This window comes from Nannobrachium achirus, assembly GCF_963921795.1.
Source record: "Nannobrachium achirus genome assembly, chromosome: 2".
Lineage (NCBI taxonomy): Eukaryota > Metazoa > Chordata > Actinopteri > Myctophiformes > Myctophidae > Nannobrachium > Nannobrachium achirus.
In genome coordinates this window covers 1,100,885-1,116,310 of record NC_137811.1, presented here as the reverse complement: position 1 = coordinate 1,116,310, position 15,426 = coordinate 1,100,885, and the positions used below count along the sequence as shown (strand labels likewise).

Sequence of the window (15,426 nt, the reverse complement as noted above, 5' to 3'; positions counted from 1 at the left end):
TGACGTGTGACCACATTTGGTCATTTTTTACATCTGGGGGTCCCCCAGGGACCTGGGGGTCCCTGGGGCTGCGGGGGTCCTTGGAGGTTGTAGTTTGGCAGTCAAGGAGTGTGTGTGCAAAATTTGGCATGGATGGGGGCAACGGTTGTGGAGATATGAGCAGGGCAAAAGTGTGACGGACTGACTGACCCACAGACAGCCGTGGAGGTTTTGGTAGTAAATGCGACCTGACGGTCGCAATTATATTCTCCACATCTTGACAGAATGGTATATTCCCAGGTTCCGCAAGTCAGCTGCACAGGTGCAATGCATTATTGTTAATTGTGGCAAGTTTACTAACATGACAAGTTTAGCTGCACTTGAACAACCGAAAAAATTTAAATGAAATAAAATGTACTTCTCGCGCGCGTGCAAGACACCAGTCATGTTGCCATACCGTAGCTTTTTCTGAACTGACGCCACTGCCAGTAAGACTCCCTAATCGGGAGATAAGCGACTGCTCAGTCAATTGGGTTTTTTAAATCTCTCTTAAAGACATTTATTCTCTGTAGCTTTCAATGCTGTTTAATTTTTTCTGTATATTTATTTTATCTGCCTTATCTGCTTTTATGTTCTTCCCTATGCCCTGTGATTGTTACACAGGTTTTGTTGCGCATTGATGCCTCCATGTACAGCACTTTGGGCAATTTTGTTGTTGTAAATGTGCTTTATAAATAAGATTTGATTTGATTTGATTTGATTTGATTTGATTTGATTTGATTTGAATGTGGGAAATGGGACAGATCCGTGTTGATGACATGACTTTAGAGATACTATGTACTGTGATTTTAGGTCAAAATCGTAATCGCCAAAAATGTGTTTGGCAAAAGTCGGCCTGATGGTGGCGCTTGAAGAGGGCCATGTGAGAAATCAGGGCCATCCAAGGATAGGGATGGGTATCGTTAAGATTTTAACGATTCCGATTCCGATTCCGGTTCTGCTTATCGATTCGATTCCTTATCGATTCTCTTATCGATTCTCAGCTGGTCAGAAATAGTGGCCAATAGTCTTTTCTACCTCCTCCACTCCTTTTCTTCTTTTTCTAGAGAGGTTTTGGGTTATTTTTATTACTGTTTTGGGTGCTTATTTCCCACACAACGGTGTAACAAGTAACTGTTTATTAGTTATTTTAGCACACAGTGCAACACACAGCACGCATGCACACACACAGTCACTCACTCACGCACACTACAACATCGGGTATTATTTTTGTAATGGTTTTCTACAGTTTTTTATTCCCCATATACAATGGTGTTAGTTTGCAACAATGAGCCTACAGACAGATCTAGTTCTCAAATAAATAGACTTTGTTGTGCCATCAAAGTGGGATTTATTTGAAAACAAAATTTAAATTCAACTTCCCTTCCAACCGGAGGTGGCAAGGTGACCATGTGATAATCAAACACCTTGTTTCAACATAGTGTATTCCCCAAAGTCAAGTACATTATTGTTTTAATATAGCTCTGTGTGTATATAATTATCAAAAAAAAAAAAAAAAAAAAGCACCCCCCCTTGCACCGCCCCTGGAAACACCCTCAGCACCCCCCTTCCAGGCTGTTCCAGCGCCCCTGTAGCCTACTCGATCTGTAGCCTACTCTCTCGCTGAAGCTCACGGAGCTGCTGCTGTACACAGCTAAAGCACTGTCTTCAACAGTTTGGATCAAAGGATTTACATACTTTTCTTTCTTCATGTGATATAGGGGAGCATTTAGCAACACGGAGCACATTGGACATGTAGCGCGTTTTGTAGTTAGAACGTGGGAGGCGGCGGCAGGCGGGCTTGCAAAACAAACTTTTTTGGGCACTCTAGCTCGGCGGGAGACTTGTCCGTTAATAGAGTGAGCTTGAGTAACAACTTAACTTTGAAAGCTGACGCCTCATTATCAAAACATGAACATTCTCGTGAAATATACAGCCAGACTTTAGAACGCCTCTGTTTAGACAACATGTTGGCTGAGCCTGCGTCTAAACAAGGCAGCGCGGCGCGTGTGTGATGTCATCGCGCATATGCAGGAATCGATAGCAGAATCGTTAAGGACGTTGGCTAACGATTCCATGGAACCGAACCACGGGCAACCGGTTCTCAACGAGAACCGGTTCTCGATACCCATCCCTATCCAAGGAGTGTGTGTGCAAAGTTTGGCATTGATAGGGCCAACGGTGCCAGAGATAAGAGTAGGGGCAAAAATGTGACTTGACGTGACGGACAGACGGAGGAGCTTTTCATAGTAACTGGCGACCTGACGGTCGCAATTAAACACATTTGTAGTGTCAAATTCCTATACTCTGGCACTACTGGATGCCCACGGCCAGGGAATAAGCTCAGACGGGTGTGCTCAAAACAAACTGATGTAATAGCCTGCCCTAACACAGGACGATTTTGGTCCAGAGGGGCGGATTCACATTCCCTGCTGAAAAATAAAAAAAAGCCTGGGTACCGAGGCTAGGTTGGTAATAAATCATATTTATTCTCTGTCGCTTGTCTGTCCTTTCAGCATGAATAAATAAATAAATAAATAAATAAACAGTCAGTCAACTCATACAGAACTGCTTTCATGAATCACAGTCAAAAACTGATTAGGGACAGGGTTAAATAGCCCCTTTTCCACAGACCCCACTCCACACCACTCCACACCACACCACACCGCCCACTTGTGCCAGGTTTTCCACTACAAGGACCTGGGTAGAGTGGTGTGAAAGTGGTACTAAACATGGTACTAAAAAGTATCCAGTCTAGAGTAGGTCTGAGCTAGGCCAAACAGGGCCAAACACTTCATAATGATTGATCACTCACTGACTTTTCATTTACACATGATAATAGATTATATTGTGTTATAACCACTATTATAATGTATTATAGTGTATTATAATTATCATAGTAATACATTAATCCATTATAGTGTATTATAATTTAGGATAGTTGTAATACAAATGTATATTGCATTATAATCACAGTTAAAAGGGTCGTTTCTTACCGATAGGGGTACTTTTGTGTAAAGGAAAATGTCGATATTTTTATGTGGTGCGGTGTGGTGTGGTGTAGTGTGGTGTGGTGTGGTGTGGAGCTAAAGCTGCAGTCGAAAATGGTCTATTATCAGAGGAGATTTGCGCCATCTCCGTTCACTCCATCAGATCTTGTACATATGACTTCTATTGGCAAATAGTGACAAAGCGCTGAGCCGGAAGTTCACAGAATATTGGAGTCTATGGGCGTTTGTCACTATTTCAAGTTACATGAACCACGTGTCCGGCACCGTTCTCTGCGCCCTCTCCCCTTTTCCACAGGCCCAACACCACACCACACCGCCCACTTGAGCCAGGTTTTCCACTACAAGGACCTGGGTAGAGTGGTGTGAAAGTGGTACTAAACGTGGTACTAAAAAGTATCCAATCTACCTATTTTAGCCTACTTTTTTGAATCCTCTACAATTATTTGAAGTTTAAATCGTTTGTACTTTTACATCGGCACTGTAAGTTTCGTTCTTGTGCACTTTTACTGAAGTAAAAATGTGTATTCAAGCTTTTTACTAGTAACAGTGCATTTTTTATATTGCTATTTTTAAATCTAAAAGTAGCACTATGTAACTTTCCTCTTCAATTCATAACCCCGGATTGGATCTTGGTTTCCTGTTAGAGCAGGGGTCTTCAAAGTTTTTAGGCCAAGGACCCCTTAGTTGAGAGAGAGATGAAGCAGGGACCCCCACAACCTGTTCATAGATTCCATATAGTTTCACTGTTTGACAGCACGATCATCAGTGTATTTTGGATTCATGTCAATGTGTGTTTTCAGATATTTAACCACTTGGACCGTCAATACTTAATAAACTTGACCTTTCACTCTGTACTTAGTCTTCCCTTTTTCCCCCTCTACACCTCTTTGCTTAAAATAGCAAATCTACAAGCTCACAACGCCTCGCGCTGCGAGCTTGTAGATCTGCTATTTTTGGTTAAAGTTCTCGAATATGGACGATAGGGTTCAAATGCTTAATATAGGAGAACAAATATCACACAGAGATTTGGAGGACCCCCTGTAGTAACTCTGAGGACCCCCTATCGTGGACCCCCTGTTGAAGACCCTTGTGTTATAGATTTTTAATATTGACCGTCACATATATTTTTTTGCTAGGTAGGTTTTAGGTCAACAAAAGGTGAGCGAGAGCAGCCGCATGCAGGCCTCTTCTCCAGTAGTTCTTTCCGTATCCAGGCAGACATGCATATGTAGCCTACATACCAAAAGTACAGAGACATGCTAATTATAATGATGGGATTTCTTTACTCTTTTTTAAAGCTGAATAAATAAACATGCATTTATAATCAATTGGCCAACAGTATTGTGCCCATGTGAAGAACAACTCTGAGCTCTTTAGGGGTATCAGGGCATACTCTTATTCTGAAGAGATCGACCACCGGATGTCTTAGATTTACTAGCTTAGATCTGCCAACATAACTAAGAAGACAAGCTAGAGGTGAACACCATGGCCGACGTGTCGGAGAGGACGCTGACCGTAGCGGTGTTGTTATCGTTCGGCCTGGGCTTCTTGTCCGGCTGGCAGGCCAACCGCATGAGGAGACAGTTCTTAGACTGGAGGAAGAAGAGGCTGCAGGACAAGCTGGCCCAGACGCAGAAGAAACTGGACCTGGCCTGAACGGTAGGTACAAAGTAAAGTAACCTCGCTTCAGCGTGCTCTCCGCAGGACCCGCGGGAAGCCTGGTTTCTGAATGAACCAGTGGGATCCGGTCTATAGCCCGCCCACTGTATCCGGTTATTTACACGCACACATGCACGCAAGAAATATTTCTGTATCCGGTATGGACCCAGACCGGATCAGCAACTTGCAAAGCAACTTGATCCCAATCTAGTACAGTATACGTAACAAAGTAGGCACAGTTTTGAGGTATTTGTACTTTACTCAAGTATTACGAATTTCCAATACTTTTACTTCTACTCCACCACATCTTGGATCCAAATATTGTGCCACAGCTGTCACTACATTTATTTGAAAACTTTAGTTAGCCTACTAGTTAGTTTAATAGTAAGATTTTGCACTTTTACTTTTGCCACTTTAAGTCAATTTAGATACAACAAAAAGCAGATATGTTGAGCTTGAATATTATTATTATTACAAGGTCAGGCTTGCCGATACATATAGGTGGGCTGAGGGCACATAGGGCATGGCAGGAGGTGTGGTTTCTTTCTCTATATATATACAGGGCAAAGACGAAACACAAGGCCCAGGTATAATAACATAACATGATGGTACTCATTGACTACTAAAACAACACATATTTTCAGAAGGGTGTCAGGCATATTCGCCTATAACATATTCGCCTACACGCATTTGGTCCTTTCGCCTGGCATTTTCGCCTTGGAGGAGAGTCTTTTCACCTACCTGTCTGAGCCATTTCGCCTACCCTCAATTCTGCTGTCAGACTGTCCATGTTTTCATATTATCTCTTTGTCATTTAAATATTATAGTGACTGTGACAGTGGTGTTACATGTCAAAACCTACACACGGCTATCCTATGCAGTCCATAGTAATCACATAAATACAGAGCTATTGGAATCAGGTGCGCCCAAATAATTAATTAATCCATGTCCCGATACTACACATTCTTTGGAGCAGTATTGAACAGTATTGTAAAATGAACAGTATTGTAGGCCTATATTGTTTTAACATTAGGCTATACAAAATATATATGTAGGCTATTAGCCTATATAGGTCTATATAAGATATATGCTACACCTAAATAGCCTATAGAATCAACCTTGCCTGTCAACAGGCATAAAAAACTATTTTGCCATTTTTTAGGAATAAAATGTGACGTAAATAATAAATGTCAAATAAACTGTTAGATTCACTTGACACCACTGTCACAGTCACTATAATATTTAAATGACAAAGAGATAATTTGCAAACATGGACAGTCTGACAGCAGAATTGAGGGTAGGCGAAATGGCTCAGACAGGTAGGTGAAAAGACTCTCCTCCAAGGCGAAAATGCCAGGCGAAAGGACCAAATGCGTGTAGGCGAATATGTTATAGGCGAAAGTGCTGGTGACCGTTCAGAAGTAATCCCCTCTACTTAGCATGAATTTAAGTTTGTGTCTGTCTTTTGTCTACTGGACATTAACCGTACAAATAATATCAGTAATTATTATGTTGGGACCTGGGGACAGTCAGTCAGATCAAATGCCATCACATAATATGTTTGACATTGAATTAGTAATGAACTCATTTGTATTGTTCATTTTCTTGTTGCTGAGGGAGAGGGAGAGGGTGGGGGCTGATTGCATAATATAACCCCTAACTCACACAACAATGTTTAACCATGCCACAACCTGATAACATACTGTACAGTACACTATGTGCTGTTATGGTCATGACATTAAAATGTGTAGGCATTTATCAGACGCTCTTTATCCAGAGCGACTTACAGTACAATGAGCAAGGAAAATACTCACACATCTAGCCTTTCAGGTGAATGTTCCCCTAGCCTAGAATATACGGTATGGATACTATTGGATACTATTGGATACTGGCTCAAGTGTTTGATTTTCAATCTGTCCTATAATGGAATTCTTCTCATGACATACTGTATCTTATGGGGAAATGTTTACCATGTTTACCTACTGTATGTAAATATGACATAAATGTACGCTGCTATAAATGTAATTCAGGGGTGAAAAGGTTATTTACAGGGTTTTGTCTCCCACATCCAGGAATGACTGCCTGATGTCAGTGGAGTGGGGAGGTGCTGACCTCTGCTGGCCGTTGCAGGTGTTGCAGCCCGGCAGCACTAGACCAGTGTTCCTGTGTCTGCTCTTCTTCCCACAGTGGACTGAGGCTTTCTGCAATCCATCCACATCTGCCTGCCTACCTGCAATCCATCCATACCTGCCTGCAGTGCCTACCTGCAATCTGTCCACACCTGCCTACCTACCTGCAATCCATCCATTAGTTCTGACTACTACCTACTACCTATCGTCTAATTTATATCTACCTTCAGAAATGAAAAAAAGGTCTGATGTCTACCCTCTCCCTTTCTCCCCAATTTAGTTGTTATTTTCTCCCCACACTCATTATAGTGTGTTGTCACTGCTGTTGTATCCTACTGACTCACTCACCTGCCAGGGAGGGCATAGACTATAGCCTCTGTCCTACTCCTCCCACCCAATGGTAAAAGGTGCATTATATGGTGTTTTATTCCAAAGCGCTTCACATAGATTGTGCATTCACCCATTCACACACACATTCACACACCAATGGCAGAGGAAACCATGCAAGGCACCAACCTGCACATCGGGACTGGGGAGCAATTGGGGCAAGACACTTCGACACTAACTCTGGGGGAGCCCGGGATCGAACTGGGAACCTTGCGATTCTCCATCCTGCCGCTCTACCTCTGAGCCACTACCCCTGAACACTCCTTGTACCCCCCCCCCCCCCCCCCATCAATATGTGTTCGTATTGATGTCTATATTCTGAAAATGGAAAAGGGTCGTGTATTTATCTTCTGAGTGGAAAAAGGTCTAATATGTATGTTCTGAAATGGAAAAAGGTCTGATATCTATTCTCTGAAATAGAAAAGGCACGAGGCCACAGTCAACTTCTCCCCTGTCTCTGAACTCTAAAGCTGAAACTGGTGGAACTTTACTTTTTTTTTTTTTTTTGCCATCAAGATCAAAAGGAATGGGAGTAAACCAGTTGGATATTATTCACTGGAACAACAGCTCTTCTATGCCAGAATATTTCTAAATAAATACATGTTTTCTAATGTTTTTCAGAATGTCGTATCTTTCTATTAATATCAATAAAATGGCATTCCATTGGACCGGGCAATCATATTGATACAGTATGTCAATAGTGTGATAAGGCAATGGTTCTCAACCTGTGGGTTGGGACCCCCTGAGGGGTCCCCAAATTATTTTGAGGGGTCCCCAGATGTTTAGCTTAAGTGTTGACATTGTTTTCTCACTCACTAAACAGACCAACATACATAAGTTTATACAGGGTATCTACACATTTCTAAAGTGACGATTTAAGGACTTTGAAGAAATTTGTAGTACCTCTGGTCAAACATTGGTGAAATTATCAAATATTAGAGACAGAAATTGTGAAAATAGACAATCTACATGCTTCAATCTACAACGCCTTGCAACAATCGGCTATTTTCACAATGGTATAGATTGAGTAAAAACAAATGTAATGCCAACTTACACAATTCCAAGTGCTCGTCAGGGTGGGGGGTCCCCAGTTCAAATATGATTATTTTGGGGGTCACAGCCTGACAAGGTTGAGAATCACTGTGATTAGGGACAGGGTTAAATCAGAGCCATGCATTGGAGAGTTGCACCGCCTCCGTTCACTTCATCAGACCAGGTCTTCTACATACGACTTCTATTGGCGAATAGTGACAAAGCGCTGAACCTGAAGTTCACAATGCATTGGAGTCTGTGGACATTTGTCACTATTTCGAGTTACATGACATTAACCACGTGACCGTGGGTGCTGTTTTCTGCCCCCGCAATGGCACACCTCTCCAATGGTTGGCTCTGGATTAAATACCCTGAAACCCTGTCAACCTTGGCTTTGACCATGCCCTGCACTGCAGTGACGTCATTAAATACGAAAAAAACAACATGGCTCAAATGGCTCTTGCAACATTCATGACCAGTGTTGCCGTATTCTTGGGTCGCGAGCCCCCGGCGACCCATATCTTTTCTGAGCCGGGGTCTCGCACCACCCCAAGTTCACACATGAAACAAGCCTATATGCTTATCAATAGACCTGTAATAGTAGGTGTTGAGAGACGTTCGCCACCCCCCAAGCATTGAATCACCATTGCACCACTGTTCATGAGTGTGTACATTTTTATGTGCAAAAATCAAAAGAAAGCAAAGAGAATGAATCTGTCATACACTATCCATGTAGATAGCAGTGAGACAATAGAGCAGTGTTTCTCAACCTTTTTTCTGCATGGGCGACACTTTTCATGTCCCAAGAATCCATGGGCACACCAACATAATACGGGGGTGTAAATATCGTCACTGTCGGGAAGAAACCTTGTATCTCCAAGTTTCATGTGTGTACGTTTCTTCGCAAGTAAAGCCCTGCTTCATCATACAAGGCTGTCGCACAACAGTAGTGAAAACAGCAGATCTACAAGCACACAACGCCTTGCGGTGCGAGGCGTTGTGTGCTTGTAGATCGGCTGTTTTCACTAGTTTAAATCATTTTTAAAATGATAAATACAATACTGGCTTTCAAGCAGTTTCAAGGGGCACACTTGACCCTTTTCAGGGGCACACCAAAGGTCCCCGGGCACAGTAGTTGAGAAACACTGCAATAGAGGGTATGCGCATGCATAAAGTGAATGGCTCATCGAGTGGCAAATCGAGTGAGTGAGTTTAACATTTAACATTGTTTAATGCAATCACATAGGACTTTTCTGTTTGGATGTATGGGCTGTCAAGGCCAGAAAGTAGTTTTTTGCCACTCGGTAGGCGTTCCCGCTTAACTTCCGGGTATGATGATGATGTCAGGCGCATACCTTCTATTGGTGATGGAAAGTGTCTAGTACTTTTACTCAAATACTGTGGTTAAAGGAGTAGTTCACCCCAAAATGACTTGTTTTTTCCTATCTTATATTTACAATGGGCTTATTGCAGCATCCCACTTCCAAGCCCGTCCACGCCCCCTTTACATCCACTCCAACTCATAGGTAGTCGCATAGGTAGTCGTATAGGTAGTCGTCAGGACGGTAAGGAATACCGCCCATAACCCTATGCCGTCCGCTCATTCTCTAAGCACGAGAGAGAGGAGGCAACAGGGGAGGGGGGGCGGGCAAGCGAGAGAGAGAGAGAGAGAGAGAGAGAAATTTGACACCACTGTGTTTGCACGTGCAGCTGCTGCTGCTGCCTCCACAAGTGAGTGCAGAGCACGGCAGCAGAGTCCCCGCTACAAGACAAGCATCAATGATTAAATATAGAGCAGTCCTGCCTGAGCGCCCGGAGGGCGCGAAGTCCTAGGAATGGAGCGGCGGCACAGCCGCCGCGACAGTTCTAGTTGATTACACTTTAGTTCAATAAAAAAATGTTCCTTGCACGATAGATGAAATGAAAGTAAAATGTACAGCATTAGTATAATGGTCTGCAGTGAAATTGTTTATTCCATGGGGGGGTTTCATGGGGTCCCCAGCAAAAGCAGTTAATACAGCACCACGATCATATAAACCAAACTATCAACGTATGTGTTGGATATTGAAAAAGCTCACAACTTTCTTTGAATAATTAATTTTTAATTTTTAGACATAAATCTCTTCTAGAGGACGGGGGTCCCTGGCACCTAATACACCTATCAATTTGGGGGTCCTTGACATGAGAAGGTTTGACGATCACTGCTTTAGGCAACAGTCATTGACCAAGACATTCATATATAGAGATTCTAAGTAATATAGTAATAAAATACATCATCATGTCTAACTGCATTGTTCCACAGTTAAACTGATCTTCCCAGGTAACAGCTTCAGAGGGACGGTATCATCGCAAGTGTAAATGTATGGAAAGAGTGTTTCAGTGAAGGTGTGTTAGTATCAGGATCAGAGAATGACAGCATTCCTTCGCCAGCTACTGAGTATTCACCTTCACGTAACCTCATGCTCCACTCTTGACCCCCTATGTCTCCCTTCCTCGGGTACGACTGTGCTAACACACCCAGTAACCAGCATGTGTTGTCTCCAACCTCAACATCCCAGCTTTGACTTCCTGAGTTAAAGCCCTCAGAACCAAGGACTAAGTTATCATCGTCAAACCTCTCTGGGTTGTCAGAAAGCTGCTGCCATTCTCCACCTCTCACACTGGTCAGATCATCAGACAGGGTGTAAATTGGATGGGCAGTGTTGGGGTCCAGAATGACAGGAGTGTAGGAGACAATGTCCTTCATCTTGTTCCAGACTCTGAAGGTCAGGTAATTAATTTTTAATTTTTAGACATAAATCTCTTCTAGAGGACGGGGGTCCCTGGCACCTAATACACCTATCAATTTGGGGGTCCTTGACATGAGAAGGTTTGACGATCACTGCTTTAGGCAACAGTCATTGACCAACACATTCATATATAGAGATTCTAAGTAATATAGTAATAAAATACATCATCATGTCTAACTGCATTGTTCCACAGTTAAACTGATCTTCCCAGGTAACAGCTTCAGAGGGACGGTATCATCGCAAGTGTAAATGTATGGAAAGAGTGTTTCAGTGAAGGTGTGTTAGTATCAGGATCAGAGAATGACAGCATTCCTTCGCCAGCTACTGAGTATTCACCTTCACGTAACCTCATGCTCCACTCTTGACCCCCTATGTCTCCCTTCCTCGGGTACGACTGTGCTAACACACCCAGTAACCAGCATGTGTTGTCTCCAACCTCAACATCCCAGCTTTGACTTCCTGAGTTAAAGCCCTCAGAACCAAGGACTAAGTTATCATCGTCAAACCTCTCTGGGTTGTCAGAAAGCTGCTGCCATTCTCCACCTCTCACACTGGTCAGATCATCAGACAGGGTGTAAATTGGATGGGCAGTGTTGGGGTCCAGAATGACAGGAGTGTAGGAGACAATGTCCTTCATCTTGTTCCAGACTCTGAAGGTCAGGTTTCCCAGGTGTTTGGTCACGTCTATCAGTGGTCCTGAGACCGGCTGTGGGTCCTGCAGTTTGAGCTGGGCTCTTTCCATAGTGGTCTTGTAGTTCTGCAGGAATGAGATGTGTTCAGCTCTCAGCTCCTCCTCTATGGCTCTGATGTTGTTTGAAAGGGTTGATATGTCTCTGTTCAAACCCTCAATCTTCTCCTTCATCATCTGACTCCTCTGCTGCTCTTCCTCCCTCAGCGCAGTGATGCTGGCCTCCTCTTCCTCTTGTAGAAACCGATGCATCTTCCTAAACTGTTCCTTAATCTGTGTCTCTGTGTGCCGGGCCTGGACCTTAACGTGTTTCGCTGTTCGGTTACTTTTCCTTCAGTTTCTCCTGTAAAGGCTTCAGTAATTTCTGGACTTCCTCCTTGTGATCCAGAGCAGCTTCATCGATGGGTCTGAAACTGTGGTTGGTGTGTTTTTTAGAATCTCGACACACAACACACGCTAGCTGTTGACATTCCAGACAGAACAGTTTGAGTTTCTCAGCATGCAGACTACAGAGATCCTCAGACCTCTTACGTTTTGAAGCTCTCTGTCTCTCCTGTATGAAGGCCTGCACCTTGACATGAACACAGAGATTACACACATTTATGGATAGACCAGTGTAGCTATATGGAAAGGAAAAGTAATTAAACCCCTCCTTTCTTCTTAAAATGCTAAATACAATGCTAAATAGATAGTATTGATACAATCGATTCTTTGCACTGCCGATTCGATACGATATAAAATAAAACGATACGATTTGATTTTATCTGTTTTCATTTCGATATACTTCGATTGTTTAAGTTAAAAATGATATTTCGATACAGTTACTATATCGTTACACCCCTAGTAATTAGTATAAACAGGAAACATTAGAGGAGGGAGGCAGAGGCTACTTAACCCATGCATAAACCCAGAGTAGTGAAACCTGAACCTGTCAGTGTAATAAGTGAAAAGCTTCACTCCATGTGTTTTTCCTGTAGACATAATTATTATACTGTATATTGTTCTTCAGAACACCATTACTGAGGTAAAAAGGGGAAAAAGTGGTTTGATAAGAAGTGAATGAGGACAGTAGAAAGCCACTATCTGATATGTATTATAGTTTTATTGATTACCAAGGGGAAAAATGTCCCTTGCATTAACCATGCTAACTATTTACTGTCCTGCATCAGGAATGGAGTTGTTTCATTGTTGAATTAATTAAATAGCCGATATAATGCTGTCTGCCACGTTAGTAGTGAAGTTGCTCTACTCTCCCATAGAGATAGGTTACTTAGTAAAGACTTAGTGCTGCCCAAGGGGTGGTGTAAATATTTAGTTGTTACTTAGAGATACGTAAGAACTAATTTGTGTGGTGCAACACCTGACATTTTAGTAATGCGTAAGTCTTGACTTAGAAGCCATTTACGTTACAACTAGGCTACGTTATAACTTAGTAACAGCTGGTGCAACCCCGCCCTGGTGTATTTGTCGAGTGAGGAGTGTAAATACCAACCTGTGTGTTTACGTTGTTGTCTCAGGTAGGGTTGTGATCCTGGAGGATTTTAACAGTTCCCTCTCAACGCTCTGATTCCTTAACTCCTCCTATATTTGAAAATAAATCAATAAAACAGCCTTCATTAAAGAAAAGTATAAACAAATACAATCACACACACAGTATTACACACCTCTGGGTTACTCGAGGGGGTTCCAAATGGACCCTTAAGGCCTCCATACTTCGACCGAAACCGCCGTTTTCGGTCAAAAGGTCCTTTTCTACCATAAAATGATATCCCTCAGGACTTCTGAAAAGCATTGGACCGAACGAGAGTTCGGAAATTTGCATGTCGGAAAACACAACTCACCGAACATTTCGGTCGAAGTATGGAGAGGCCTTTACAGGTCAGTGTACAAATGGAACCAAATGGACCCATAAGGGTCCTTTTAACCTCGATCGAACGGGCGGTTTGATCCGGTCTAGGCGGAAACCACAAGCCGAAGAAGTGGCGTCGCTTTGTTTTGTGTTTAAGATGCTGGAGTAGCCTAGTGTGGTCTTGCCAGTCGCTTTTGATTGATTGATTGAAGACTTTATTAGAAGTTTGCATAGGAAAAGGTACAGTTTCATGACGGTACAGTTCACTGGTACAAGGTCTACTAAAAGGAGATCCATGAAAAGACTAAGCTTATTTCCACAGGAGACCATTAAAGTATCTCATATAATCTACGAGTTGGAATAAAAGATGCATATCCAAACACATTTTTCAAAAGCAAAACTACTCCGCATCAAGGGGTTTATTAGGTAGGCCATGAAAGTATGTCCTTGAGCGCAGGGGAATTATTTTGGGTTAAAACTGAATCCGGTTTGATAGTTCCGGGAAATTGTAGTCCTTTGAGTACTACAACATGACATAAAGTGGTTTCCTTTCCCGACCGGATCAAACCTCGAAAAGTGAAGTGATCCCAGACTAGTGTCCCCCTGCAGTTAGGGCCTAACTGCACTGACACCACACTTATTAGTTCCGGGCTGATTCAGAAACATAACTAACAACTAGCCGCAAATTGCAACACTAGATTTTATTTTAATCGGATGAATCTAGGGTTGCAATACCTCCCATAGGCAGCCAATGCATCAAAACGTTTTTTTTTGCTATCTGATTGTATTAAACTACGTCAAAATCACCAATATTGTGGCTCTATGGAAAGCTTGGAATTTACTCTTGCTATCTGCAAAGTGTTTGTTTCTGAAAAATTCACTGTAGACATGTTAGGAGCTACTTTCTATCAAGAAATTGGCTTCAGGTGATTATTTCTTCTAAGTGCTGGAGTTTGGAATCGCTTGTGGGAAGTCACTCAGCGGTCCTACCACCTGGTTCTGAATGTCAGATAATGCAGGAGGCAGCGGGACGCTGCGTAATGGAAGATGAGCGCTTCCGAAGTTCAACACTTAGAAAATAAACCATGTCTGCTCGGATTTCTTGACAGAAAATAAATCTTAACAATTCTACGGTGGATTTTTCAGAAACAAACACTTTGCAGATAGCAAGAGTAAATTCCAAGCTTTCCATAGAGCCACAATATTGGTGAGTTTGAAGTCGTTTAATACAATCAGATAGCAAAAAAACGTTTTGATGCATTGGATCCCTATGGGAGGTATTGCAACCCTAGATTCATCCGATTAAAATAAAATCTATTGTTGCAATTTGCGGCTAACTAACAACTCCTCCTCCCACACAGTGTCAACGAAACAAAAACACTTCCCAAGAAACATATCATATAACCATTCAAACTAAACTAGCTAAATCAAGTCTTACTTTGAATTGTCCAATAAGTTTCATGCTGGTAGAGATCTAGGCAGTGATTTAGAAGCACATTTGTCTATGAATAAGACATGTTGTAAATGTAGCTAATTATCAGTTCACTACTAGTAATGCCTGTTTTTATACTGTAGGCTATCCTTTGTTGTTAAAATATTATGTCAGTATTTGATGTAATATTTATTAGGTTTGTTAAGAGCGAAGGCTCTGGTTTTGTGTGCAGGAAGTGTTTTTATGTTTATTCACACGGAACTCTTTCTATAGCATATGTTGTCAGAGGGACATGTTAGTGGTTACACCTAACATTTTGAAGACGACGTGAAGCGCGAGCAGAAAGTTTGTTTTGGTCAAAGTTTAAATGTCAAAATAATTCACATTTCATTTCATTTTGGCACCATCATTCAGTCCTATTTGGATGCAGCC

The 15,426-nt window shown here is 42.3% G+C and overlaps 1 protein-coding gene and 1 pseudogene across 2 annotated transcripts; one reads left to right on the top strand and one right to left on the bottom strand.

The window, feature by feature from the left end:
- The first annotated feature begins 4,505 nt into the window (after positions 1 to 4,505).
- On the top strand, positions 4,506 to 7,473 carry lnc.lemp (lncRNA encoded micropeptide). Its single transcript, XM_080747035.1, has 2 exons — positions 4,506 to 4,688; positions 6,761 to 7,473. The coding sequence occupies exon 1, from the start codon at positions 4,515 to 4,517 to the stop codon at positions 4,683 to 4,685; it is 171 nt and encodes a 56-aa protein (XP_080603161.1). The 5' UTR covers positions 4,506 to 4,514; the 3' UTR covers positions 4,686 to 4,688; positions 6,761 to 7,473.
- Positions 6,734 to 15,024, bottom strand: LOC308308512 (nuclear factor 7, ovary-like; annotated as a pseudogene). The gene is made up of 3 exons: positions 15,001 to 15,024; positions 11,362 to 12,284; positions 6,734 to 6,918 (listed from the first exon to the last, which is right to left on the bottom strand). The product of its transcript is annotated as a nuclear factor 7, ovary-like (transcript).
- Between the last annotated feature and the right edge of the window lie 402 nt (positions 15,025 to 15,426).

Excerpts from the sequence above, each read along its gene's own strand:
- lnc.lemp (XM_080747035.1), top strand. The coding sequence starts at position 4,515 with ATGGCCGACGTGTCGGAGAGGACGCTGACCGTAGCGGTGTTGTTATCG.